Source organism: Mastacembelus armatus, chromosome 19, assembly GCF_900324485.2.
Source record: "Mastacembelus armatus chromosome 19, fMasArm1.2, whole genome shotgun sequence".
Lineage (NCBI taxonomy): Eukaryota > Metazoa > Chordata > Actinopteri > Synbranchiformes > Mastacembelidae > Mastacembelus > Mastacembelus armatus.
Genome location: NC_046651.1, coordinates 10812935 through 10835474, shown reverse-complemented (window position 1 = coordinate 10835474; position 22540 = coordinate 10812935). Strand labels below are relative to the sequence as shown.

Sequence of the window (22540 nt, the reverse complement as noted above, 5' to 3'; positions counted from 1 at the left end):
GGCCCAACGGAAGCCTCTCCTCAGTGCAAGACACATGAAAGCCTGCACAGAGTTTGCCAAAAAACACATGAAGGACTCCCAGACTATGAGAAATAAGATTCTCTGGTCTGATGAGACCAAGATTGAACTTTTTGGCGTTAATTCTAAGCGGTATGTGTGGAGAAAACCAGGCACTGCTCATCACCTGCCCAATACAATCCCTACAGTGTAACATGGTGGTGGGAGCATCATGTTGTGGGGGTGTTTTTCAGCTGCAGGGACAGGACGACTGGTTGTAATTGAAGGAAAGATGAATGCGGCCAAGTACAGAGATATCCTGGAAGAAAACCTCTTCCAGAGTGCTCAGGACCTCAGACTGGGCTGAAGGTTCACCTTTCAACAGGACAACGACCCTAAGCACACAGCTAAAATAACAAAGGAGTGGCTTCGGAACAACTCTGTGACCGTTCTTGACTGGCCCAGCCAGAGTCCTGACCTAAACCCAATTGAGCATCTCTGGAGAGACCTAAAAATGGCTGTCCACCAACGTTCACCATCCAACCTGACAGAACTGGAGAGGATCTGCAAGGAAGAATGGCAGAGGATCCCCAAATCCAGGTGTGAAAAACTTGTTGCATCATTCCCAAGAAGACTCATGGCTGTACTAGCTCAAAAGGGTGCTTCTACTCAATACTGAGCACAGGGTCTGAATACTTATGACCATGTGATATTTCAGTTTTTCTTTTTTAATAACTTTGCAAAAATTTCTACATTTCTGTGTTTTTCTGTCAAGATGGGGTGCTGAGTGTACATTAATGAGAAATAAAATGAACTTTTTTGGCTGCAATGACACAGAGTGAAAAATTTAAAGGGGTCTGAATACTTTCCGTACCCACTGTATATGTGAAAAGTTATCTACTATTTTTTGTTATTATTAAAATTTCACAATACAGGAGAAGCTCCAGGCTGGTGGAGCAGGTAAAAGAATCTTAGCTTGGTTTGCCTGGTGTTTCTACTACAAATGGTTAAACCTGGTTGATTCAAGGTAAGAGGATATCGAGGAATGTGATTTAATCTGTTTACACTCCTTACATGAACCTACATAGACCGCTCAGGGCAGTATCTCAGGCTTGGTCATAGTCAGACAATTAAAATAGTAGCTCACTAGGCTTTGTTTGGTATTGCGTGCCATGTAATTAACCGTCACACGCGAGAATTACGCAAACAAAACAAAGAACCAGTAATCTGATGAAACATTAAATGTTGGGGAACAGGATTTAGCCTATTCCTTCCGTACTGAAACGGCTGAAACACACCTTTGTCCATGACAAAACAATGAGAACAATGAACTGATAACCACTACGCAGAGTGTAGAAACAATAAACCATATTTTTTATTTGTATATCCAGTAATAAATCTCTTTGAGCTTTTCAGTGCATAAATAAACTCTCTTTAGAATTGTATCAAAAATATCAGGGTGAAAGGTCCAGCCCTATTTCTGGTTGTTTTTCTCTGTTGCATATACATAATGTTTCTCCTAATCCCTTCACCAATTTGAAAAATATTCTATAAATTATTCCCGTTATGATCCCTCTTCAGCTCCTACTTGAAGCTTTAGTCTCCCTCCACTTAAAAGTTGTTCTGCTTGTCATTCGTTTTCATACTTGGTTGTTTTACTTGGATGTGTGACCAACACTGCACAAAATGTTGTGCACAGTTTGACATGATTAGTTTGTCACTTTCCTCACTCACTTTAAAATATAAATCTGAAACTTGACAGGACACACTGGCTTTTCATCGATTATGAAGCCATGATGGCAAATGTTTACAAACTGTTATCAGATTTTCCTTGAACTCTTCGATGGTGGCTCTGGCCATTATGTCTTTCTTGTCTTTCACAAGTTTTACGGTAGTATTGTCGTAGAAACGGAAGTTTCCATGACAACTTCCCTAGTAACAGGAACTTTGGCGTATTAGCTACTTTATTAGCATGAATATTTAAATCTTTCATTGGAAAACATTATTGCTGTATGAGTTGATAAATTAAGCTAAATTTAAAAAGATTTATTTTCCTAGATGCTTCCGTGGGTCTGAAGGTGTGACGAGCGACCTAGAAGATGTTTTTTTCCAGCTAATGTTGTAGTCGACATTAGCTATCCATGGACATGGATTTCCTCCGGTGGTGCCGTCCAGGTCACATAATCATCGTCCTGTGTGCACATTTGGTAAACGCAGCCACAGAATCGCCGTTTACTGCAACGACCAATGCCGGCACAACAAACAGGGAACCCTTAGTCTCAGCGACCCCCGCTCCGGGCACAGTGGACTTCACCAGTGTCGGGACCACTGAGGCGGGCACCGCCATGGACACCACCAGGGTCGGGACCACTGAGGCGGGCACCGTGGATTCCACTCCGGACTCCACTCCAGCTACGGCTGCGTCTGAAGCTCCCACTGCAGTCACCGTCCGACCTGTCGTGGCTCCAGAAGGTAAAGACTGTGTTTTCATTGAACTTTTCCTCCTAAGGCAGCTTAGGTCCTTATACGTCTGCAGGAAGATGCTGCACTTGTTTTACCAAACTATGGACGCAAGTGTGCAGCTTTATGCTGCAGTCTGGGAAGGATGCAAGGCATCTGGACAAACTGGTAGAGACCATCCTGGAATGCACTGATCATCCCCATCACAACATCCTGATAGAGCAAGGAAGCAGCTGCAGTGGACGACTCACCTCACTGAGCTGCAGGACTGGACCATAGAGGAGATCCTTCATCCACACTGCCATGAATAAAGTTTATCCTATCTTATTCTGCAGCACTCTTTTGTTTGTTACACTATCACCTCTTGTTTTGATGGTATGTTAAATGTTTCTGATCTACTCTATGACCTATCAAAACTATTTATGCAAGTCAGACTGCAGGACTTGTCTTCCCAGTTTGTGGATCAATGGCTGATCACATATTTATTGTTGAAAGTGTGGGATGTTTCAATTCAGGCGCACCAAAGACATCAGAAATGAAGTCTTAGCTGAATTAAAAGCAGAAAGTAAACACTCGTATATTAAACGTTATTGTTGTTGTGACTAACACAAGTCTTTTCTGTTGTTATCCAGGTTGTCTCTGTGATTTAACCCCTGATTTCTGTGACATTGGCTGCTGTTGTGACACAGTTGATTGTGGTGTTGCCAACTTGAGTACTGTGTTCACTGGATGTCCACAGAAGTCGGTGTAAGTATTCTGGACAGGCTCTGAAGTTGTAGCGCATAAGGTGACATTTTCTTTAGCATTTAAAACACTGAACTTTTTATTTGCAGGTCGGGAGTTTGCATTGAGAAATGGCTGATGTTCAGAGCCAACGTGAATTCATCTCTCGTCACTGAGACTGACTCTTTGTTTTGCGTCCGTTCTCAAGGTAAATATCTTTAGTAAGGACATTTAAATTCAAAAATATAGTTTAACAATTGCCAATTCTATCACAGGAGAATTTGTGATACAGTTATATGGAAAATGCTGTTAAAAGTCAGTATTTTTTTAATCTCTCCCTGCAGATGATGCACCCCAGCTTCTCTCAGTGGTTTCTCAGTATCCAGCTTTAGGAGACTCTTACCACTTCTCACCACCAACACCTGCAAGCATCGTCCACAGCAGAGCTTTCTACAGGGTAAGATAGATTTTTGCTCACAGTATTGTATCCATAGAAACAAAATGTTAAACTTCTGAGATTTGAATGTGCTAATGTAATTTAATGGTGAATTGGTGTATGCATCTATGCATTTATTTCTTCCAGGCTGATGATGTCATCCAAACCTACCTCTCGAGCTCATCTGTGCGGGGTTTTCTTCGCCAGCCGGGTCCAGGGATAGCTACTGCATTCTGCATGAACCACAACCCTGCAAGTAAGGACTTATCACATAAAAAGTATGTTAAACTCCATCCATAAGAGGCAATCTGCAGGCATATATACGAATGATATTACAATCTGTATAAACAGTCAACACACTGATTCTGTTATGCTTTGCTTGCAGGGTTCTTGCGGTCTGTGTCTCTGTCTTGTACTCGCATGTTGACCCCTCAGTCGTGCACCACAGACCCAAATCTCAGTGCCCGCTCCTACTTCTTTGACCTGAGGCTGATTAAGGTGGAGATCCAGCTGAAATTTCATTGTAAATAAGTACTGGTGAGAATCTCACAGCAGAAAGGATAACAATGCCGCTTTTTTTATTATAGACTCCAAAAGTCGAGACAGAACCTGTGTCAACGTTTCTGGTAAGTCACGTGGAGAGAAACTATGACCTAGCCAACAATGGAATGTAGAGTTTTTGTAATACTTAGCAGAAAAAAATACTTAGGCTGCATTTACAGTATTATTTAATATGTGTTTTTTTTAAAGAGATAGATCCTGACCTATTTTCTCAATGTGTGTCCATGTCTAAACAATACGTAACAAGTATGACCATGTGTTGCTTAATGCTGATTTTGTTTACATTTGAAGGTTATGAGGGTCAACACTAGAGATTAACCATTAACTAGTGTTTAGAGAAGAACAGTATATACATCAAACTATTTTGTATGAAGACTGGAAACAGGAGAAACACCCAACCTTGCTCTGTTAAAATGTATTAAAATTTAAAAATGAATGTTTTGTACTAGTAGGTGATGCAATTTGAGGTACTGTCTTTTGTCTTCTGAATTAAAGAAGCTGTGCTAACTCTGGTTTCAGATCCCAGTTACTCCCCTGTCAGACTGGCCCGCACCAAGTCAACAAAACAACTCCTGTATTAATGTAGTGAAAAAGGTGAGCATATGATATTACTATTGGTTGTTGTTAAAATTCAGATCTAATTTAACAAATATACTCAGTTCTGCTGTTCCTCATTCTGTCACAGGTGGAGTTTGTCATAGGATACACAAGCAGAGGAGAACTCAAGTACGCCACAGTGAATGTAATCTTAGGTGATGTGGATCCAAATCAGTTACTGTCGCAGACACACTCTGTGCTGTTCAAGGTAGCCTGTTTAAACCCAAGATGTTGTCAAACACTGAATGAATAATGGATTCAATCTCTAATGCTAATGCCATTTGTTTATTGCAGTTGGCCACACCCAACCCCACTCCAAGAGAACCAATCCCATCAACCGGACTCAGAGTGGGTTCTCCTGTCATCGGTCGTTTCATTAGAGAAATGACACCTGTATCCTTCACATCATGAATTTATCCTTAGCTTATATTTGCATTTAACCAGCTAGGTTTGGTATGCATCATGATTCCTTGACAGAGTAAGCTGACCACGGTGGGGGTCTCCCCAAGCGGGGAGTGTTCGTCTGACCCCAGCAGACGAGCACCCATCCTCTTCACACACAACACTATAACTGGTTGCGCATTCAGGTGAGACCACACTCTTTTACATCACCACCATTATGGAAAGGAGTGGCGGTGGTGTTGAAAATCATTCGCAGTATTTAAAATACAATGTTAAGTTTTAACCTGTCACGTATGTAACTCTCATCCATTTCTTTCTCCTCATTTGCTGCCTAGTTCCCCATCTAATGACTGTTCAGTGCTGCACTCCCAGATTTATGAGATCTTGCAAGGAACTGCTATTCCTGACGAGATAGCCATGAACTCAGGCTCCCAACTGAACTGGACAAGAGTCATTGCCCAGGAGTGTCCCATCAGCATGAAGGTACAGATGAATGGGTTAACAAAATAAAGTTTAATAACTCAGTATTATGGTTTTGGATTATCTGAAGCATTGTGGGCCCTGACCTTAAAAATCTGCTGCTGTGTGCCCAAGTACAGTGGGACTTGAAGACTGTTAGACTTGACTGCTCTGTGGCTTTAATCTGTACACTTGTGTTTCTTCCATTTACAAAAATGTATTTATTCCCTTACTCAGGAAACATGTGAAACAGGCTGCGTCCTCCCCAAGTCTCTTTCAATTAGAGTGCTGTGGGCTCGCCAGGGTTCTTTAGACCTTTTCCAGAACTATATCCTGGGGGCCAAATACCTTTTCCAATGTCAAAATATCAAGGTAAGCACATGTACACTCTCTCACCACCAAAAATTCTTCTTTTGTGTGCAAGACACATTACACTTCCACAAAAATGTCCATACACTCTCCTCCTGTCTCTTTTGCAGTGTCCTGTGTCATCCCCTCTGTCTCTAACCACTGAAGTAACATTTGTTGACACTACAGTTTACCCAGAACCCCCCAGGGGTTCACCTCAGCCCAACTGGAAGTTTCCATTTGGTTTCTTCACTAGAGGCACTGCGGAGCTGGACGGGCACATTGTTTTGAACAGCAGTGTCACTGTAAAGGTCACATGGAGTTTTATGCTGTTCACAGTCATTTTGATAACAGGATTAGAATTTTTCACTAGGTAGCTGGACACTGAAGGTAACAGTGGAGTCAGAGAACTTTTGACATTTCTAGGTAATGTTAAATTATAGGAAATGAATTTAATGTGTTAGATGTATTTTGCTTTTTTACAATATAAAGGCTTATCCACTTTAAGTGAGACATGAAAAAGGCACATATTCCTAAATACCTTAATTTATTGTTCTGTACATTTTCAGCAATAACAGAGTTTTAAAAGACAGTTAATGAGTCGTCGTGTCACTGGGGTAGAGAGGCGTTTCTTGCACACAGCTCCTCTTCACTATCCTCCTTTTGGTCTGTTTGTTTTCCTTGTGTTCTCTCCATTTGCCCTATGTGGCGCACATAGTTGAGGAGATGGACTATTGCAGCAGGAGTTATGCCTTGCAAACGTGTAGCAGCACCCAGCTGGAGAATATAACAGTACAAAATGTACAGTAATTTAGAATTACTTTTAAAATATAAAAATGAACAAAGGGACAATAAATACTCCACTAATTTAATATGAATGTGCAGACTCACAGTGCTGGGTCGAACTCTGTTCAGAATGTCTCTCACTTCCTGGGACATAGACACTGGCAGGGACAAATAGTCGATGTCCTGAGGGAGAGACATGTTCTCTTCCTTCTGAATTCTCTCAATCTCTTTCTTCTGGAGGTCACAGTGAGGCCTGTACACAGCTACATGACAGACAGTACGGTTTCACAGAATGAATTATGTTTTGGCAGCCTAAAGAGCATAATACTAACATTTAAAGGCAATGTAGAAGAATAACAGTTATTCCGGATGTTGATTCATATGACTTGAGGCAAGATTCTCCTTCCACATTATCCTGACATTGCAAAAATGAGTTTTTACCCTCTATCTTGAGTCTTTGTGAGAATTCTGAATAAGCTGAAAGATACTCCGGGAAGACAGATGCCAACATTTCAAAGGACACGTCGCTGTACTGCAGCAGATTCATACCACTGAAAAAGGAACCACACAGTGACTACATATGTGCTTCAACTGCATCTAAAGCTGATATTTTTAACACTGCATATTCGGTACATTACACTGGTGATTTCACATTATTTGACACTCACGTCAAACTCGTGTTCTTGTTCTCACTTATATGAATGTTTGGCAGCTTTTTTCTCCAGGTGGTGGTGGACAGAGCAAGAGTCTCAAGGGCTTCCATTGCATCCTGGAGATTATCCCTCACTCTTATAGCTTCTGTATAGCGCAGTGAAGACACACATCCCACCTCCTCAAACCCTGACAAAGTTAATGAAAGAGAGAAGAGAAAAACTAATAGAAGGTAACACAAAGAACCTGTGGGACCTTTTACACACCATGTGTTTTAAAAAAAAAAAAAAAAAAAAAAAAAAAAAAAAAAAAAATCGAAGACATATCTGTACACAGCAGCCAAAGGAGAGGTCGAAACCATTTTATATTTCTCTAGGCTAGCACAGTTTGCCTGAAATCCCAGACACTATACCTACCTTTCAGAGTGAGGCGAAGGTCAGCATTGTCTGGTCTTAGAGAGGTTCGAAACTCAGCCCGGCTGGTGAACATGCGGTAGGGCTCTGTAACACCTCGACTCACCAGATCATCAATGAGAACACCGATGTAGCTCTCGGTCCGAGACAGTGCCACTGGAGGCATGGAGAGTGCCCAGCGAGCAGCGTTCACCCCTGCCCACAGGCCCTGCACAGACAGAAAGAAAAAGTTTCCCTCACATTCATATGGTAAGTAATGCTTGTTGATCTTTTGATCCTACTTAGTACAAACAAGATCACCAACATTTGCCTGAACATGAGTAAGAGGTAGTGAGGGGTGGAATACAAACCAGAATTTGCACCCACATTTAAGATAACTGCTGTTATTTTATGCAATTAGGAAAGCAGCTACCTGTGCAGCAGCCTCCTCGTACCCTGTTGTTCCGTTGATCTGCCCAGCTAGAAAAAGACCTTGGGTGCTTTTCACCTGTAGGGCAGGGCTCAGCTGAGTGGGGCATACAAAGTCATACTGGACACCATAACCTAGGAAACCCCACAAACAGTATAATGTCTGACTGTCAGATCGATCAAGTGCAGAAAAGCAGCAAATTATTTAACATATTTCTGTCATTTAAAAACTCTTAAGATCATGAAATGAATAAATGAGCTGTGGCCTGTAATTTCAGGGAAACAGTAGGTGTGCTGTATCATTTTAAATAACTGATACTGAGGCAGGTCAAAGGGGATTCAGCCCATGTACCTGGTGTGTGGATCTCAGCTCTGTGCATGGCAGGGATTTCTCTGATGAGACAGAGCTGCTTGTCAGGGGGCATGGTCATGGACAGACCCTGAGGGTACAAGAGGTCAGAGGTCACACCCTCAGGTTCCAGCCACACCTGGTGCTTCCGGCCTGGAAAGCGTAGCACCCGCGACTCGATGGAAGGACAATATCTGTGAGCAATGAGGACCTGACTTATTCCTTTTAACAATCAGCACCCATGGAGAACAACATCTAACATTTCCATTGTGTATTTGTGTCTTAGTGTATTTACCTGGGACCCTTAGTGTCTTGCTGTATGTGACAGTTGAGATGAAGACTCTCCCTCACCACTCTTTCCACACCAGGGGTAGTATAGGTCAGGTAGCAAGGTAGCTGCTCTTCAGGCTGTAGCATGTTTATTTCAAAATAAAGCATTCATAAATAAGAAAGAGCACTTGGAACAACTAAGGACATATTGTAGATGTCAGTGACGTTTTTGGAAGTGACAAATTTTGATACTTGAATAGTGCTTTATTTTGGTTTCAGCTTCTCAAATGTAAGGATTTCCTTCTTTTATATCACAGCCATTTAAAAACCTCTTGTGACTGTTAAATCACAATGATCTGCACTTAGTTGCATTGAATGAATTTATAAATTTTAAAAAATGACCTGGAAATGGTACTTCATGTGAATTTTACCTTGCAACGTGTGTGTGTATTCAAGAAGCTGAATGGAGTCGGATGCCCGTCAGGAGGATGAAGCTCAGCCAGGGATAGGTCTACTGAGTCCTTCACAATCCTGGGAGGGGTACCTGTCTTCAGTCTGCCTATCCTGAGCCCCAGCCTCTCCTTCAGCGTATGGGACAGTCCAGCACTTGATGGAGCATCACCAATGCGACCCCCAGGAGAAGTGGTTTGGCCCACGAAAAGGGAGCCAGACAAGAAAGTACCGGTAGTAAGGACAACAGAGCTGGCTGAGATCGCATGGGTTTCATTTGCTGAGAAGATGTTGAGAGAAGTGCAAAAGAATCATAAACTGATTAACAGACCACTTTTCTGTGTCACTACCAACTGATCATTTGAAATATATGTGCCAACCATTAAATGGCACATCTTTCCAGAGTACAGATTAACAAAACAAGTAATATTTGTCACAGATTAGAATCCTACTGCAGTGACTAATTAACAAGTAAAGGCAAACTAACCATGATTTAGCAAAATATCATGTAAAGCCTAATTGTAATAGTGGGATAAAAATAGCTAGCGTGACGTTTCAAAGAGAGCTGTCACTGTCTTCCTACCCAGACGTATCCCTGCGACTCTGTGCCGTCCGGTCTTCTCTGGGTTTGGTTCTGTCACCAGTAGCTCCTCCACCGAGCTCTCCAACACAGTCAGCCTCGGAGTGCCCAGCAGCTCAGACTAAATGAGAATATCAGTTTATTCACAGACAAACTTCTCTTATACTAAACATACAAAAACAAAACCTTGTCTTACGTCTGTGTATGTGATACCTGAATGAATTCTCGGTAGCGTTGACGGTCCAGCTGGGCTCTTGGGCCCCACACAGCAGGGCCTTTTCTACGATTCAGGATGGTAAAGTGAATTCCTGCCCAGTCGCCTGCTCGACCACACAGCCCATCCAGAGCATCTACCTCCTTCACAAGCTGACCCTTCCCTACTCCTCCCAGAGACGGGTTACAGGACAGTGCACCTGAGGAACAGAAGGACCGCACTGTTTTTAAACCATGAAGCCAGAAGAGGCAAGAATCTGTATATTTTCATTCTTAACACAGCTCACGCCAAACCTCGATAAATAACCTCAAAAGTATCTTAATGGGGGGATTTCACTGAGAAGTAAAAGAACTGTCTTTTTAATTAACAAAACCCTTTTTCTCTCACCAATGGTTTGTATTTTTTGTGTGACCAGGAGAGTCTCAGCTCCCACTCTGGCTGCTGCTGCCGCCGCCTCCGTGCCTGCATGGCCCCCACCCACAACAATGACATCATACTGCTGTCTGGTAAGGTGACTGGCACGTCTGGAAACCAGTAACAGGAAACTGGGCAGGGAGGGAAGCTTCTTTGTCAACATGTGAGATACACACCTGTCAAAATGAAGGTTAGATTTAAAGAAAGAGAGGAAAAACTAAGTTAGGGCAGAACTGGTTTAATCCTACAGTATGTTATTCAGGATTTACATAATGATCTGTTGCAATAACTTTTATTTAGCATAAAAGTACTTTTGCTAGGATGTACAAAAGTATCAAAGGTTAACATATCAAATCCAGTGCAACTAAAGATCAGTTATAGAAAATTAAAGTTAATCAACTGTACTTAGAAATTAGGTTTCCTCCAATGGCACTATTGAAATCCAGAAATTTAAATCAGCTGCATCCAAGTCCTCAGTGACCAAACTACTAATCTTTCAAACAGGTAGTCTACCAAACAGCTTTAGGCCAAACTATAATATATAAGATCTCTCAGGTGGTTTTCTTTTACATGGGATCAAAAGAATACTGAGATGTAATTTCAGATGTACATTACACCTAACATTTATATGTAATTTGGAGAGGTCCAACGCAACTAACAAATGAACTCAACTTCCATGTACTTACGGTTTCTTCAGCGGGAGGGAGGTCGAAAACTAAGGTTCGTGGGTTTTCGTAGAAAAGTCAAGAAAACCTCAAGATCCCTGTGAAAAATGCAAAGGTCCTGCTAGATAAGACAAGGCTCCTCATGGAGGCTGCCATGCTGTTTGCAGCTTACAGTCGTAATAGCTGGTGTATATGCGCACTGACAACACTGTTCTGCTAGGTCAGATCATTTCCCTTATTTGTCTTACTTATATTCCAAATTATTGATGACTTGAACGAAATGGGGAAAAAGTGAAGCAAGCAACATCAACACGCAAACAAAATAGTGAATCAATAAATATAAAAGTGAGACTTTGTAAACAAAACAATATTGGTATTTTGCGTGATGACTGCCACGTGTACAGCAGAAACCATCCTTTCCTGTTCATATCAGAGATTAATCATGACAGATCAGATGTCGATTCACTGAACACGTTATTCCACGTATGCGCGCTCACTTGTAAGGTCAAAAGCGCGCGCGCGAACGTTAACGCCCCTTCCCCCGTTCACCCGGTTTCCAGTCAGCCGCGCGCGGATTGAGTCAAGTGAACCTACCGAGAGGTGGTGTTGACCGACCGCGGCAGGTTTTCAGTAAGAAACCTGAAAAACTTAAACGTCCCAAGGCAACTGACAGTAACGCTAAGACCTTATTTTTAACGGAAGGGTCAGCGGTGCCGGAGTGAAGGCGACAGGACCGAGAGAAGAAAGTAAAACCCGGAGGGAAGGCGCTAGAAGTGAGCTAATGCTAATGCTAACCTAGCCAGCCCTTGCTAAACAATTACACGGAAACTCGTGTCCTTTTATTATCGCTCGCTTTCACAAAACTACTGTGGTTCTAAAGTATATAACCGGGGAAAATCTGATAACTTGTATGACACATTTACTTTAAATAAAGGGGTGTTTAAGCTTTTGTATTGTAGGCCACAAGCGACTGGTATTGGCTTAGCAAGATTAGCTACAACCGCCGGCTCTATTGAGGTGACACGGGCTCTGAGCTCCTCAGGACAGGTGATATTGCTAAAGATAGTTGGCCTCTAAAGCAGCTTCACTTTGGGAGGTATCGGTGTTTATAAGTTAGCGAACACTTGGTACTGTCTAAGCCTTGTGCTTCGAAATGCTGAAACAACAGCAGCAGCCCGGCTCAGGGGGGAGAAAGGCGTCTAACGGAACCTCGGGCTCCACCGGTATGTCATCCCCAGTCAGCGGCAGCAGGACACCGGCCGGGAGGTAAGCGAGTTAGGGGTATATTCTCAGGATAGTCCGGGGATTGTTCTTTGACTTGGAGGCCTACCGGTTAAAGCGCTGGGCTAAGTGGGCGTGTCTCGAAAGGAAAGCTCTTCTCAAGGCCAATGATATTATACTTTGTTAGATTGTCAGTGCTGCTGAACCAATCAGAATCCTAAATTGAACCGTGACCCAATATGTGAGGTGGGTCCAAGTTCAAGCACTAAGTAGCAAAAAAAAAAAAAAGTCGCATATAACCAATACTAACTTTATTTGGCCTTTCATATTCTAGAAAATGTTATATTTGCCACCATATCTCTGGGTAGCTAAGCAAATCCCGACATAACGCCCCAATAATTAACATTAATATGTAGTCTAAATGTCTAAGATAAGTATTTGTTCACTGAAATGCTGTTAGGTTTCTCTCATTCATGATTTTGTAATCGTGTATGTGATTCAATGTATGCAGTTTCCCTTTTTAAATGCACGTAGCTGAAATTGCTCTTCCTGTAAAGTGCTGCCATTATTTATGATTTTCCTTTTACTTTCTCTAAGAAGTCAGTTTTCATAAAGTTGTGGTCTGTTTTGAAGGGATAGGCTAAGTACATTTTTACCATTGTGTTTAAGATGTTCTGATATAGAAAGTGCCTTTATTGATATATCAGTGTTTTTGCTCTGCCATAAAAGTGGAAGGTGGCAGGTAGCAGGAAGCCTTGCATTAAAACAAGAAAGGTGGACAGCATCTGTAAAGTAATAATTCACCATAGGTGATACTCAAGGACCCACTGTACACTGTATATAGATTTTCATTATAGTAGAAATTTGGATTTTTCTCATGTTGTAAAAGTGGAACATGACACTGCCTTGACATGCTTTGGAAACAAGTTGTTCTCCTTTGGCTTCAAAGCAGACAAACATGTTTGAACTGTGCTTTTTCTCCACAGAAATCGAACTTCTGCAAAGCCTTTCCAGTCGTCTCCGGTAAGTATTGTGGTATAGAAAAGTAGGGCAACAAAACATGTTGTGTGCAGTGCTTATTATGCCTGCCTTTACAAACATCACATTTAAATTGCACTTTACAGGAATAAAAAAATGTGTATATTAAAGTACCGTCACGTCACATCTCTAAATAATAATGATCTTAAATAATCAGTCCATGAAAGTTGCTCTAATGGGAGTTAAACTTCTGTTCATTGTATCATAAGTGGGCTTCTTGTACTACAGGGACGATTGGAAGTAATTCAGCTCATCACCTTAGTGTTTCCTTGCACTTGGAATGAGTTTGTCTATCCTATCTTTTTGTAGTGTTAACACGTGATCACAAAGTTTTTTAGCATTGGATGATGTTCCTTCAAATATTTCAGTGTCGCAATTGTCAATATGTCATCTCCATGTGGAATCATTGTTTTCCCCATCGGCAGGTGTTTGATGGTGTGTACAACAATGCTAGAATGCTTCATTTCCTCACAGCTGTTGTGGTGAGTCATTTAAATTATTGTCAGTGTCCTTCCAGGACAAAATGAAAATATCTAAAAACATGATTGTTGGTTAAAGTCCTTTGACCATTTGACAGGGAAAATCAGCATATGATTTCCTGCACATCATGTGTGACAGGGTTGATGTACAGTTATGAAATATGTCTAGACAATATAGTCTAGACAATATGTACAGTATATCTGCAGCTTTGTCTGTATTACTAATTTAAATTTAAATTTGTTTTTGACTGATTTCATGATTAAAACGATTTTATCAAATTCATTCTCTTTTAGGGTTCCACTTGTGACATTAGAGTGAAGAATGGAAGTGTATTTGAAGGCATATTCAAGACTCTAAGTTCTCGGGTAAGAAGCTCATGATGAGCAAACAGCACACTTGTCCCTCTGCAAATTTAAGGGAGCACAACAAATAATCCTGTCGGTCTAATGGTAAACTCCTGTCAAGGGAAAATATGGCCTTTACTTTTGTTCAAACAGACCTCATTTCTTCTGCTTTTCTAATGTTTGATTTGTAGTGTGAGTTGGCTGTGGATGCTGTACACAAACGCAGCGGGGAGGACAGCTCAACATCATCTCCACCACGGAGGGAGGACATCACTGACACAATGATATTCAGCCCTTCGGACTTGGTTACAATGATCTGCAGAGACGTTGACCTCAACTTTGCCACCAGAGGTACAAACACACATGCTGGAGAGTGCTGGGGCATGAAAATAATGAATACAAACCTACGGTTTATTAGTATTAGATATGTATGGTTTCTTCTTTTAAAAAAAAAAAAAAAGTTAAATACGTTTAGGACTGCATTTGTGCTAAAAGGAACATTGTTTCAATGTAAATGTGTTTTTTAGGTGCTGTAAACGATAACTTTTAAAAGGCATAGATCATTTGACCCTCAACCCTATCAAGCCTGACCATTTGTCAAGATGGACAGGCATAAATTTACCTTTGTGAAGAGGAGAAAAAAATGCTGCAGTATGATTAAAGATAATCAGTGACATACTTTCATACTTTGAATTGAAAGCAAATACTGAGTCTTGCCAAAAGTGTTTCATCTTGTCTAATATTGTCTTTGATATCAGATTCTTTCACAGACACAGCCATCAGCTCCAGTCGCATCAATGGAGAGCACAAGGAGAAAGTATTACAGAGATGGGAGGGAGGAGACAGCAATGGAGAAAATTATGACCTAGACAATGATGCAGTGAGTCACCTGTATCTTTGAAATGTAATACAAACCAGCTATTAAATGGGACAAATTATTCGAACCTCAGTCTTTTGACACAAACTTTCTATTAGATTTTGAATTTATGTCTCTAAAGATTTATATTATTTTACTTCCCCATTAATTTGTGCATTGTTTTCCCCTTTAGTCCAATGGATGGGATGCCAATGAGATGTTCCGTTTCAATGAAGTGAAATATGGAGTCACGTCAACGTATGATTCCAGCCTCTCTATGTATACGTAAGTTTCCATGGGGATAGGGAAACATTTATTTTGATCAGATGTCTGAGTCCAGTGCAATCACCTTAATGAATCAATAATTTTAACAATATGATGCGCTTAACATGATCATTTGGTTCTGTCAAGGTTTTTATGTCATCTTTACAGTCGACTTTTTTTCTTTTTTGTGCTCTGCTGCTAAGTGTACCGTTGGAAAAAGGCAACTCTGAGGTCTATCGGCAGAGGGAGGCACGTGCCGCTCGCCTGGCAAGTGAAATTGAGTCCAGCCCTCAGTATCGCCATCGTGTCAATCTGGAAAATGAAGAGGGTAAAAGTGAGGAGGACAAATATAGCGCTGTGGCACGGGATGGCAGCGATCGAGAGAAAGGCCGTGAGAGCCCTCGTGACAGAGAACGTGAAAGGGGCCGTGACAGCCCTGGAGCCAGCAGCAGGTGAGAGGGTTTGTCAGATAGATGGACGGTATCTTGCTATAGGTATTATTTTACATTCCACTTTCATAAACTACAGCAGCATGAACGATTCAGTTATATTCTCACAGCCATTGTTTTTCATTATTTTCAGAATAATGAAAAGTGCTTGAAGAGAGAGAGCCAGATAGATGGAGAGATAAACAAAAAGCTGTAACCAGTATCCAAATTAAAATTACCCCAATTTACCCGTTAGATAAAACAATACTGCCTCAGTCTACTAAATAGCTCTTCTGGAGCTTTTAATTGAGTCATGTGACCTTCCTCAGCAAATGGAAAAGGCTCAACTCGAAACACCAGTTAACCAAACAATTTTTCTTTAACGGGGCATTTAGTTTTGTAGGTTTTAGTGCTATCCCACAATATTTCAACTGGGTAAACTCAATCTACTGAGGACGATTGTGTGAATGATGAAAAGCCCCAGAACAACTACTGGGTAAACCTTCAGTCTTATTTTTGATCTTGGAAACAGCTGCTAACAAAACAGTCTCACCCAATCTAACTTCATCATGTTCCTATGCAAAAGTTAACTTAGATTTCTTGTCACTAATGTTCATTTTCACTGTGTGGAATGCATTTTCTGGTTCTTTCTTTCAGAGAGGGCAAGTACATTCCATTACCTCAGCGTCAGAGAGAGATGAACCGGGAGCGAGGTGATAGGGGTCCTGGTGGCTCTCAAACTCACAGTCGCCTAAGCGGGGGTTACCGCTCGGTCCCTCCATCTTCCTCTTCCCCCAGACCTGCACTGCCCTCTGCTTCAGGGCCCCAGCCTGGTGTTCCCCCATCAGAGAGAAGCAGCCCCCTGTCAGGCAGAGGCACAGCCTATGCTCCTCAACACCCCCAGGGAAGCCCTAGCCCAGGCCCAGGCTCTGGTCCTGTGAGCCCATACACACCTGCTTCTCCTGGTGGAATATCATGTACACCAACCTCTGGCTCTGCTGCCCCTTCCCCAGCCAGTCCACCTGCCCCACATGGACACACAGTCCCTCATTCCCACTCACTCCCACACTCACTATCTGATACTGGCAGGCCTGTTAATGGAGGTAAGTGTGTGAACAAGTATCATGTGTTGTTTTAAAAGCAACTGGGCATGTTGCTAGGGCAGAATGGGATGTGCAAAACTTCAAGATTTTTCATGTATTTCAGTCTCTGCCAGAACATCTCCTAAAGTCCAAAGACCTCCACAGTCGAGCAGAACAGGTCGCACTCCAAACTCACACTCTCAGTCCACAGGTAAGTTACTGCCCTTTAATTAAACACTGTTGTGCAATCCTCTCCTGTATTATCAAGCTGTCAATAACTTAACCTTATTATTCCTTCTCATGTCCTTCCAGCTACTCGCTCTCCTAAATCAGGCGCTTCCCAGGACACGCCTTATTTGGACACATCGTCCGTCCCCCTGCCTGCCCAGAAGACGTCTGGCCCCACCCCTCTGTTCAATGTAGATGGTACAGTCTCACCTCTATCTCCTGTTGTTGTACTTAGTTTAAAATCAAAGTCAAAACCTTTTCTGTAATGGCATGAGCTTCAATGAGAGAGTCAGTCCATAGCAGTAAGCAACAGATACTGAAAGTCCAATTTAATGAAACACTGTAACTAATTAGCTTGGTGTTTGTCTTGTCTCTACAGTGAATGAGATCCTTGGTGTAGCTGCAAAAGAACGCTCAGCAGAGAGCCCTAGCAGCACAGAGGAAAGCAAGACTAATAAAGGTCTGTGTACGAGACTAGAATATCATATCAGCTAAACAGTGGGAATATATTGTATTGTATATTGTGAATATATTGATCAGGACACACAAACCTTGTTTAAAAGCATAAACAGATTTTGTTGTTTAATGAAATTTCGGCTCCTCTCTCCTCCACCAGCTCCCTCGGTTCAGCAAAGGTCACAGATTGAGGAGCTGCGGAAATTTGGCAAGGAATTCAGGGTAAGATTTCAGCTGCCTTACCATGAAGCTTGAAATGAGGAAAAATGGCAACCACATTAAAAAGTCATGTACTCAGACTGTACTTAACTTAAAAAAAATCACTGATCATATTTGTTTGGTTGTGACCATTAACACAAATCCCATGGAATTTAATAGTAGTTGGTTTACTCAGTCTTTACTTGGTGTTGTGGGGAGCAGAGTGGTAAGATACCCTTATGTTATAACATTTCTTAGTTTCAAACATTTGAATTTGATTTGAATGCAAACTTTTACAGTTGTTTTATCTTGATAGAGAAGATGATATCCAGAACATTATGTAACATTCTGATTCAAGATACTCTTAAGACAAATATTTGTACATACTGTATTTGATGAAATGTTAGTTTCTCTGGCATAATTGCCCTTTTTTTGCAGGACTTACCCTGCATTTTTGTAGGACATTTGCCTAGTTTTATTTGGTAATAAGACATTTAGAGTGAAATTAAGTATTTTCCAAGTCCAAAGATGTTGAATTAATGTGCCAGTACTGAAGTATTTATGGTTCTGTTCTATGATTTAAAGGTTGAAGCAAGTTAATTGACAAGGAAATAGGTCCGGTAATCACTGATGTCATTTTTCAAAGAAAATTGTAAATATTTAAGTTCCAGCTCCTGCTTCCATTTCTTTCCAGCTCCAGCCAAGTGGAGGTAGTTCGAGCTCTGCCAGTTCTCCGGCAGCAGCAACTCCTCCTGCCGTTAGCGAGGTCGTCCAGCCCAGCACAGCTAAACCCTCCCAGTCAGACCCTCACCCAGAGCCCAAACCACAGCCTCCAGCTCCCAGCCCCTGTCAGCTCCAACCTCAGCCATCACCAGGCCCTGCTGAGGACTCCACCAAGGAGAACACAGTCCCACCTGGGGCCTCAACAGCTGCCACTCCAGCACCTGTTTCAGACAGGCAGTCACCAGCCACCCCACAACCAGCCAGGACCCCAGGAAGTGAGGACGTCAGGTCTGAGACTACGGAGCGGACAGAGGGTGTGGCAGAGTGAGTTTTGAAAAGTATTTGATTTCTTATAGTTAACTTAGCAAGTTTGCTTATTTTGGTTTAAACACTTTTCTCTTTTTCTTTTTTTTAAAAAACCTTTAGCCAAGTTAAGAAATCAACTTTAAACCCCAACGCTAAAGAGTTCAACCCTATCAAACCTCAGATGGCTATGGTAAGCCAAATCTTTCTTGTTAAATTGTGATTGTATTGGTTAGAGTATATTATGTTGTTTGGTCCCAGTGACATGTCTTATAGTAAAAGTGTAATATATGTAGAAAATTGCAGTGTTGTGTAGAAAATGTGTTAGCTTAGTGACATGCAGATTTATTTGCCTCCGGTTATTTTGCAGTCAAAGCCCAACACTGCCCCAACACCCCCTCGCCCAACTCCTCCAAGCCCAGTGGTCCTACAGAACCCAGGTGGACAAGGGCCACTCTACAACACACAGTACTTCTCATATGTATCGCAGCTCCACTCTGTGCAGGTATATAAATGAAAAAACAGCTGTGTTTCTTACCAAAGACATTTAAGCTTTTCTACAAAAGGTTTAGAAGTAACAGCCATACAATGCACCTAACCTTTTTTTTTTTAGACTTGACACATTACTGCTGGATACATCATTTTAACAGCAAGTGTATTTTCTACAAAGACATCTGACTAAACACAGGTGTTGTAAAACTGCTGGATTGACTGACCAGTACAAATATTCAGTTCCTGTTGAGAATGCATTCAGTCATTCATTATTATTGTTACTCTAAATTGTGACTATAAGTGACTTGATTTTATACTGAATCTGAAACTTGTATAAAGATGCCTATTTTTTACTCTGAGCCCAAAGTTGTGTCTGCAGTAGCAGTTTAAAATCCAAAGACGATCATTTTACTATCACAGAATACCAAAAGTAAATGTTAATATTTGAGAAACTAATCTGAGATGTTCTTGGCATTTTACTTAACAGAATGACTGAAAAGATTAACTGCTCATCAATAGAATTGCTGTTTAACCTTTTAATTTGATTTCTCTCAATGCAACTTATTGTCTCATAGCCACCAGTGTATCAGTACACCATGTCTGCTGTCAGCCAGGGAAAATACAGTAGGCCCAAAGGTAACATTTAGCACCTTTCTTTCCAGTGCTTTGTCTGTCATTTTGATTTGTTGCTTCTGTTTAAATATAAAGTTTTTAATTTGCTATTGTAATTTAAAGGGTTGGAATTCACTTCCCAAAACATAGTGGTGAGACTGGAGCCTTTTTGTTAAACCTTTAAATTATCAGAGCTCCTCCACCAAAAGGTGTAAAATTATAGAAATGTCATGATTGCTGTAACATCCAGTGGTAAAGTGCAATGACATATATTGTACAGATGTTTTACATTCTTAAGTATGTATGTTTATCTGTTAATTCAAGATGCAGTGTTTCAACCTCTTTCTGTTTTAATAATTCTTTGCTTCCATCAGGTTCAATAGTTGCTCAACGCTCTGACCATGGTACTTCAGCACCCCCCATGCTGCAAGCTGCAGCCTCAGCAGCTGGAGCCCCACTGGTAGCATCCCCCTACCCTCTGTCCTACCCTCCTTACAACCCACAGCAGTATGGCCAGCAGCAGGTCATCCAGGCCATGACACCATACCCTGGACAGGTAGGACAGCTACCCTCTGATCCCTTTTATAATTCAGGATCTAAATGGTTGGCAGAGCACTTGCAGTATGATTCAATTAAACCCATTTATCATTATCATCATTGTTATTTATAAGAGCTGCTTATTTAATTTTCTCCTTTCCTCCTTGTCTACAGCCAATGTACTCCATGCTGCAGGGTGGAGCCAGGATGATAGGTCAAGGTGCAGGTCCACACCCACAAGCCCTGGGACCCCCAGGAGGCCCCCAGTTTGCTGCACAGGGAGATGGGCCTCAGGGACCACAACAGGCCATCTATGGTGAGTCGAACAAATCCTTGTAGCATGATGGATCAGAAACACAAAATAATTGTACACAAGGTTAAAATATTAAATTTTAGATCACATTGCCTGTTCTTGACTATTGGTTAACTCAATCCTTCCATCTTAAAATATCCACAGTAAAATGAGGCCTTTCCATTGAAAGTATTATCCTGACACAAATGATCTCTTTTCTGTGCAGCCGCACAGTCCTTCTCCCACCACTCAGGTGCAGTGCATCAGCCTCAGCCCTCCAGCACCCCAACAGGCAACCAGCCCCCACCCCAGCATGCTGCACCTAGCCCTGGACAGGTAAGATGCTTGCTTCAGGACTGGGTGGATATCCAAACATATTCCTAGACAGATTTGCTGTGTTGTTCAAGGACATGATCTCCCAACGTGGATTAGCTTATTCGTCTGCATAGATCTCATCATGGTTGTTCAAAAATGAAAACACACCAGCTTTAGTCTGTATGGAGACTTGAAAATACTACAACTATACTAAATGACCAGGCTTTTCTTTTAATGTCATGATTTTTCTTTTCAGAATACCCAGTCAGGCCCACAGCCCCAGTCTTTGTACCCCTCAGGACCTTTGTCAGCACCCACCCCACCCAACATGCCGCCAGGCCACACGTCTCCACAGGGCTCTTACCCCATTCAGGGCTACAGTATCCACAGTCATCAGGGTATCCCACCCACATACCCCCTGGGACAAATAGCACAGGTATGGATCCTTGGCTCTCCCTCTTCATAGCATGAAAATGTTTAACTTGTAGCTTGGTCATACTTTGAAGCCTAAGTTTGAAGCCTTTATTCTTACCTAACTACCATCTCCTGGTATTTAAGGCTCATGTACAAGGAGCCATGTCAGGTCCCCACCACTCAGGGAGCCCTGGTCAGCACCAGTTAGTGATGTTACAGCCCCCTCCTCAACAGGGCCCTGGCTCAGTTCCCCAGCATGGACCTCAGCAAGGAGCACACCAACCTTTCTACATAACACATCCACAAGGTACGAGACATAATTCTAAGAAAAGCCCCTCCCTTGACTAGTCAAATAAGTGATTCTACTTCAACTCTCTGTTGAAATGTAAGTTTCACAGTTGTTTCCTCTTTCCCTCCCACAGCAATGCAGGTACAAACGCACCCTGCTCCCTTCCATCCACCTGGAAACTAAACCCCTCTAACTCCCGCACCATCCCAGACTGTTCGAAGGCATGAGCCTCAACATCCTCACTGCTGCTGGAGGTGTGGACCGGACTGAACAGAGAAGACAAAAACTCTCACAGCACCTTATTCTTCTGCTACAAAGTTCTTCATCAGTACGAACCTCAGTGGCAGCCCCAGAAGAGGAGGACCATTTTTAAAATTCTAATGATGAAGGCAGCAGAGGACAGCAGCAGTGTTGTATCCCTGCTGCTACCGGGCTCTTCTCTCCAACCTCTTCCCTTTTCAGACTAAGGAAGCACCTTGCTTGGTGGACAAGTCAGGATAAACAGCAGCAGACACTTAATCTTCCAGAAAAATGTGTTTTTAGCCTTGTGGGATTTTGTAAGTACCATGGCACGAATGGAAATACAGACTGCCATGGGATTCTCATGAATACAGCATGAAAAGGAGGAATTTGAAGAGGAGAGAGGGTTTTTTTAGCAAATCATTTTTCTTTTTTTAACTCAATCTCGTAGTTAAAACCACCCTGTGTCCTTCTTCTCTCCTGTAGGAAAAAATAATTAATAAAAAAATGGACAAGACAAAAAAAATATTAAAACAACAATGACC

The 22540-nt window shown here is 41.9% G+C and overlaps 3 protein-coding genes across 7 annotated transcripts; 2 read left to right on the top strand and 1 right to left on the bottom strand.

Annotated features, from left to right (window-relative positions):
* Positions 1–1003: 1003 nt before the first annotated feature.
* LOC113135741 (tectonic-3-like) lies at positions 1004–6575 on the top strand. Of its 3 annotated transcripts, XM_026315987.1 has the most exons (15): positions 1004–1024; positions 2056–2469; positions 3090–3204; positions 3291–3388; positions 3525–3637; positions 3764–3872; positions 4002–4114; positions 4204–4242; positions 4697–4771; positions 4863–4982; positions 5069–5167; positions 5258–5361; positions 5512–5659; positions 5873–6007; positions 6115–6575. In XM_026315987.1, exons 2-15 carry the CDS (start codon positions 2139–2141, stop codon positions 6358–6360), a joined length of 1845 nt encoding a protein of 614 aa, XP_026171772.1. In that variant the 5' UTR covers positions 1004–1024; positions 2056–2138; the 3' UTR covers positions 6361–6575. The 3 variants fall into 3 exon arrangements, with proteins under 3 accessions (XP_026171772.1, XP_026171773.1, XP_026171771.1); XM_026315988.1 differs by lacking the exon at positions 1004–1024 and having other exon boundaries at positions 1900–2404; positions 3085–3204; XM_026315986.1 differs by lacking the exon at positions 1004–1024 and having other exon boundaries at positions 1900–2469.
* On the bottom strand, positions 6416–11637 carry mto1 (mitochondrial tRNA translation optimization 1). The gene is made up of 13 exons (XM_026315983.2): positions 11205–11637; positions 10492–10694; positions 10104–10303; positions 9894–10011; positions 9292–9590; positions 8886–8998; positions 8594–8784; positions 8246–8376; positions 7837–8041; positions 7438–7609; positions 7211–7320; positions 6875–7032; positions 6416–6760 (listed from the first exon to the last, which is right to left on the bottom strand). The coding sequence occupies exons 2-13, from the start codon at positions 10679–10681 to the stop codon at positions 6593–6595; spliced, it is 2055 nt and encodes a 684-aa protein (XP_026171768.1). The 5' UTR covers positions 10682–10694; positions 11205–11637; the 3' UTR covers positions 6416–6592.
* Positions 10591–22529, top strand: LOC113135737 (ataxin-2-like protein). Of its 3 annotated transcripts, none has more exons than XM_026315979.2 (23): positions 10591–10610; positions 13391–13427; positions 13868–13924; positions 14216–14287; positions 14458–14617; positions 15025–15146; positions 15316–15407; positions 15590–15838; positions 16472–16917; positions 17021–17107; positions 17209–17322; positions 17504–17584; positions 17741–17802; positions 18473–18825; positions 18928–18997; positions 19175–19309; positions 19872–19932; positions 20283–20464; positions 20620–20761; positions 20964–21073; positions 21309–21488; positions 21611–21773; positions 21889–22528. In XM_026315979.2, the coding sequence occupies exons 3-23, from the start codon at positions 13898–13900 to the stop codon at positions 21936–21938; spliced, it is 2958 nt and encodes a 985-aa protein (XP_026171764.1). In that variant the 5' UTR covers positions 10591–10610; positions 13391–13427; positions 13868–13897; the 3' UTR covers positions 21939–22528. The 3 variants fall into 3 exon arrangements, with proteins under 3 accessions (XP_026171764.1, XP_026171762.1, XP_026171763.1); XM_026315977.2 differs by lacking the exon at positions 10591–10610 and adding an exon at positions 11745–12449 and having other exon boundaries at positions 21889–22529; XM_026315978.2 differs by lacking the exon at positions 10591–10610 and adding an exon at positions 11745–11956.
* The last annotated feature ends 11 nt before the right edge of the window (positions 22530–22540 follow it).

Excerpts from the sequence above, each read along its gene's own strand:
- LOC113135741 (XM_026315987.1), top strand. The coding sequence starts at position 2,139 with ATGGACATGGATTTCCTCCGGTGGTGCCGTCCAGGTCACATAATCATC. Across the intron at positions 4,115-4,203 it reads TTGACCTGAGGCTGATTAAG|ACTCCAAAAGTCGAGACAGA; the intron begins GTGGAGATCCAG and ends TTTTTATTATAG. Across the intron at positions 5,660-5,872 it reads AGTGTCCCATCAGCATGAAG|GAAACATGTGAAACAGGCTG; the intron begins GTACAGATGAAT and ends TCCCTTACTCAG.
- mto1 (XM_026315983.2), bottom strand. The coding sequence starts at position 10,681 with ATGTTGACAAAGAAGCTTCCCTCCCTGCCCAGTTTCCTGTTACTGGTT. Across the intron at positions 10,304-10,491 it reads ACAAAAAATACAAACCATTG|GTGCACTGTCCTGTAACCCG; the intron begins GTGAGAGAAAAA and ends TCTGTTCCTCAG. Across the intron at positions 7,610-7,836 it reads CCTTCGCCTCACTCTGAAAG|GGTTTGAGGAGGTGGGATGT; the intron begins GTAGGTATAGTG and ends TAACTTTGTCAG.
- LOC113135737 (XM_026315977.2), top strand. The coding sequence starts at position 12,337 with ATGCTGAAACAACAGCAGCAGCCCGGCTCAGGGGGGAGAAAGGCGTCT. Across the intron at positions 15,839-16,471 it reads AGCCCTGGAGCCAGCAGCAG|AGAGGGCAAGTACATTCCAT; the intron begins GTGAGAGGGTTT and ends TCTTTCTTTCAG. Across the intron at positions 20,465-20,619 it reads TGACACCATACCCTGGACAG|CCAATGTACTCCATGCTGCA; the intron begins GTAGGACAGCTA and ends CCTTGTCTACAG.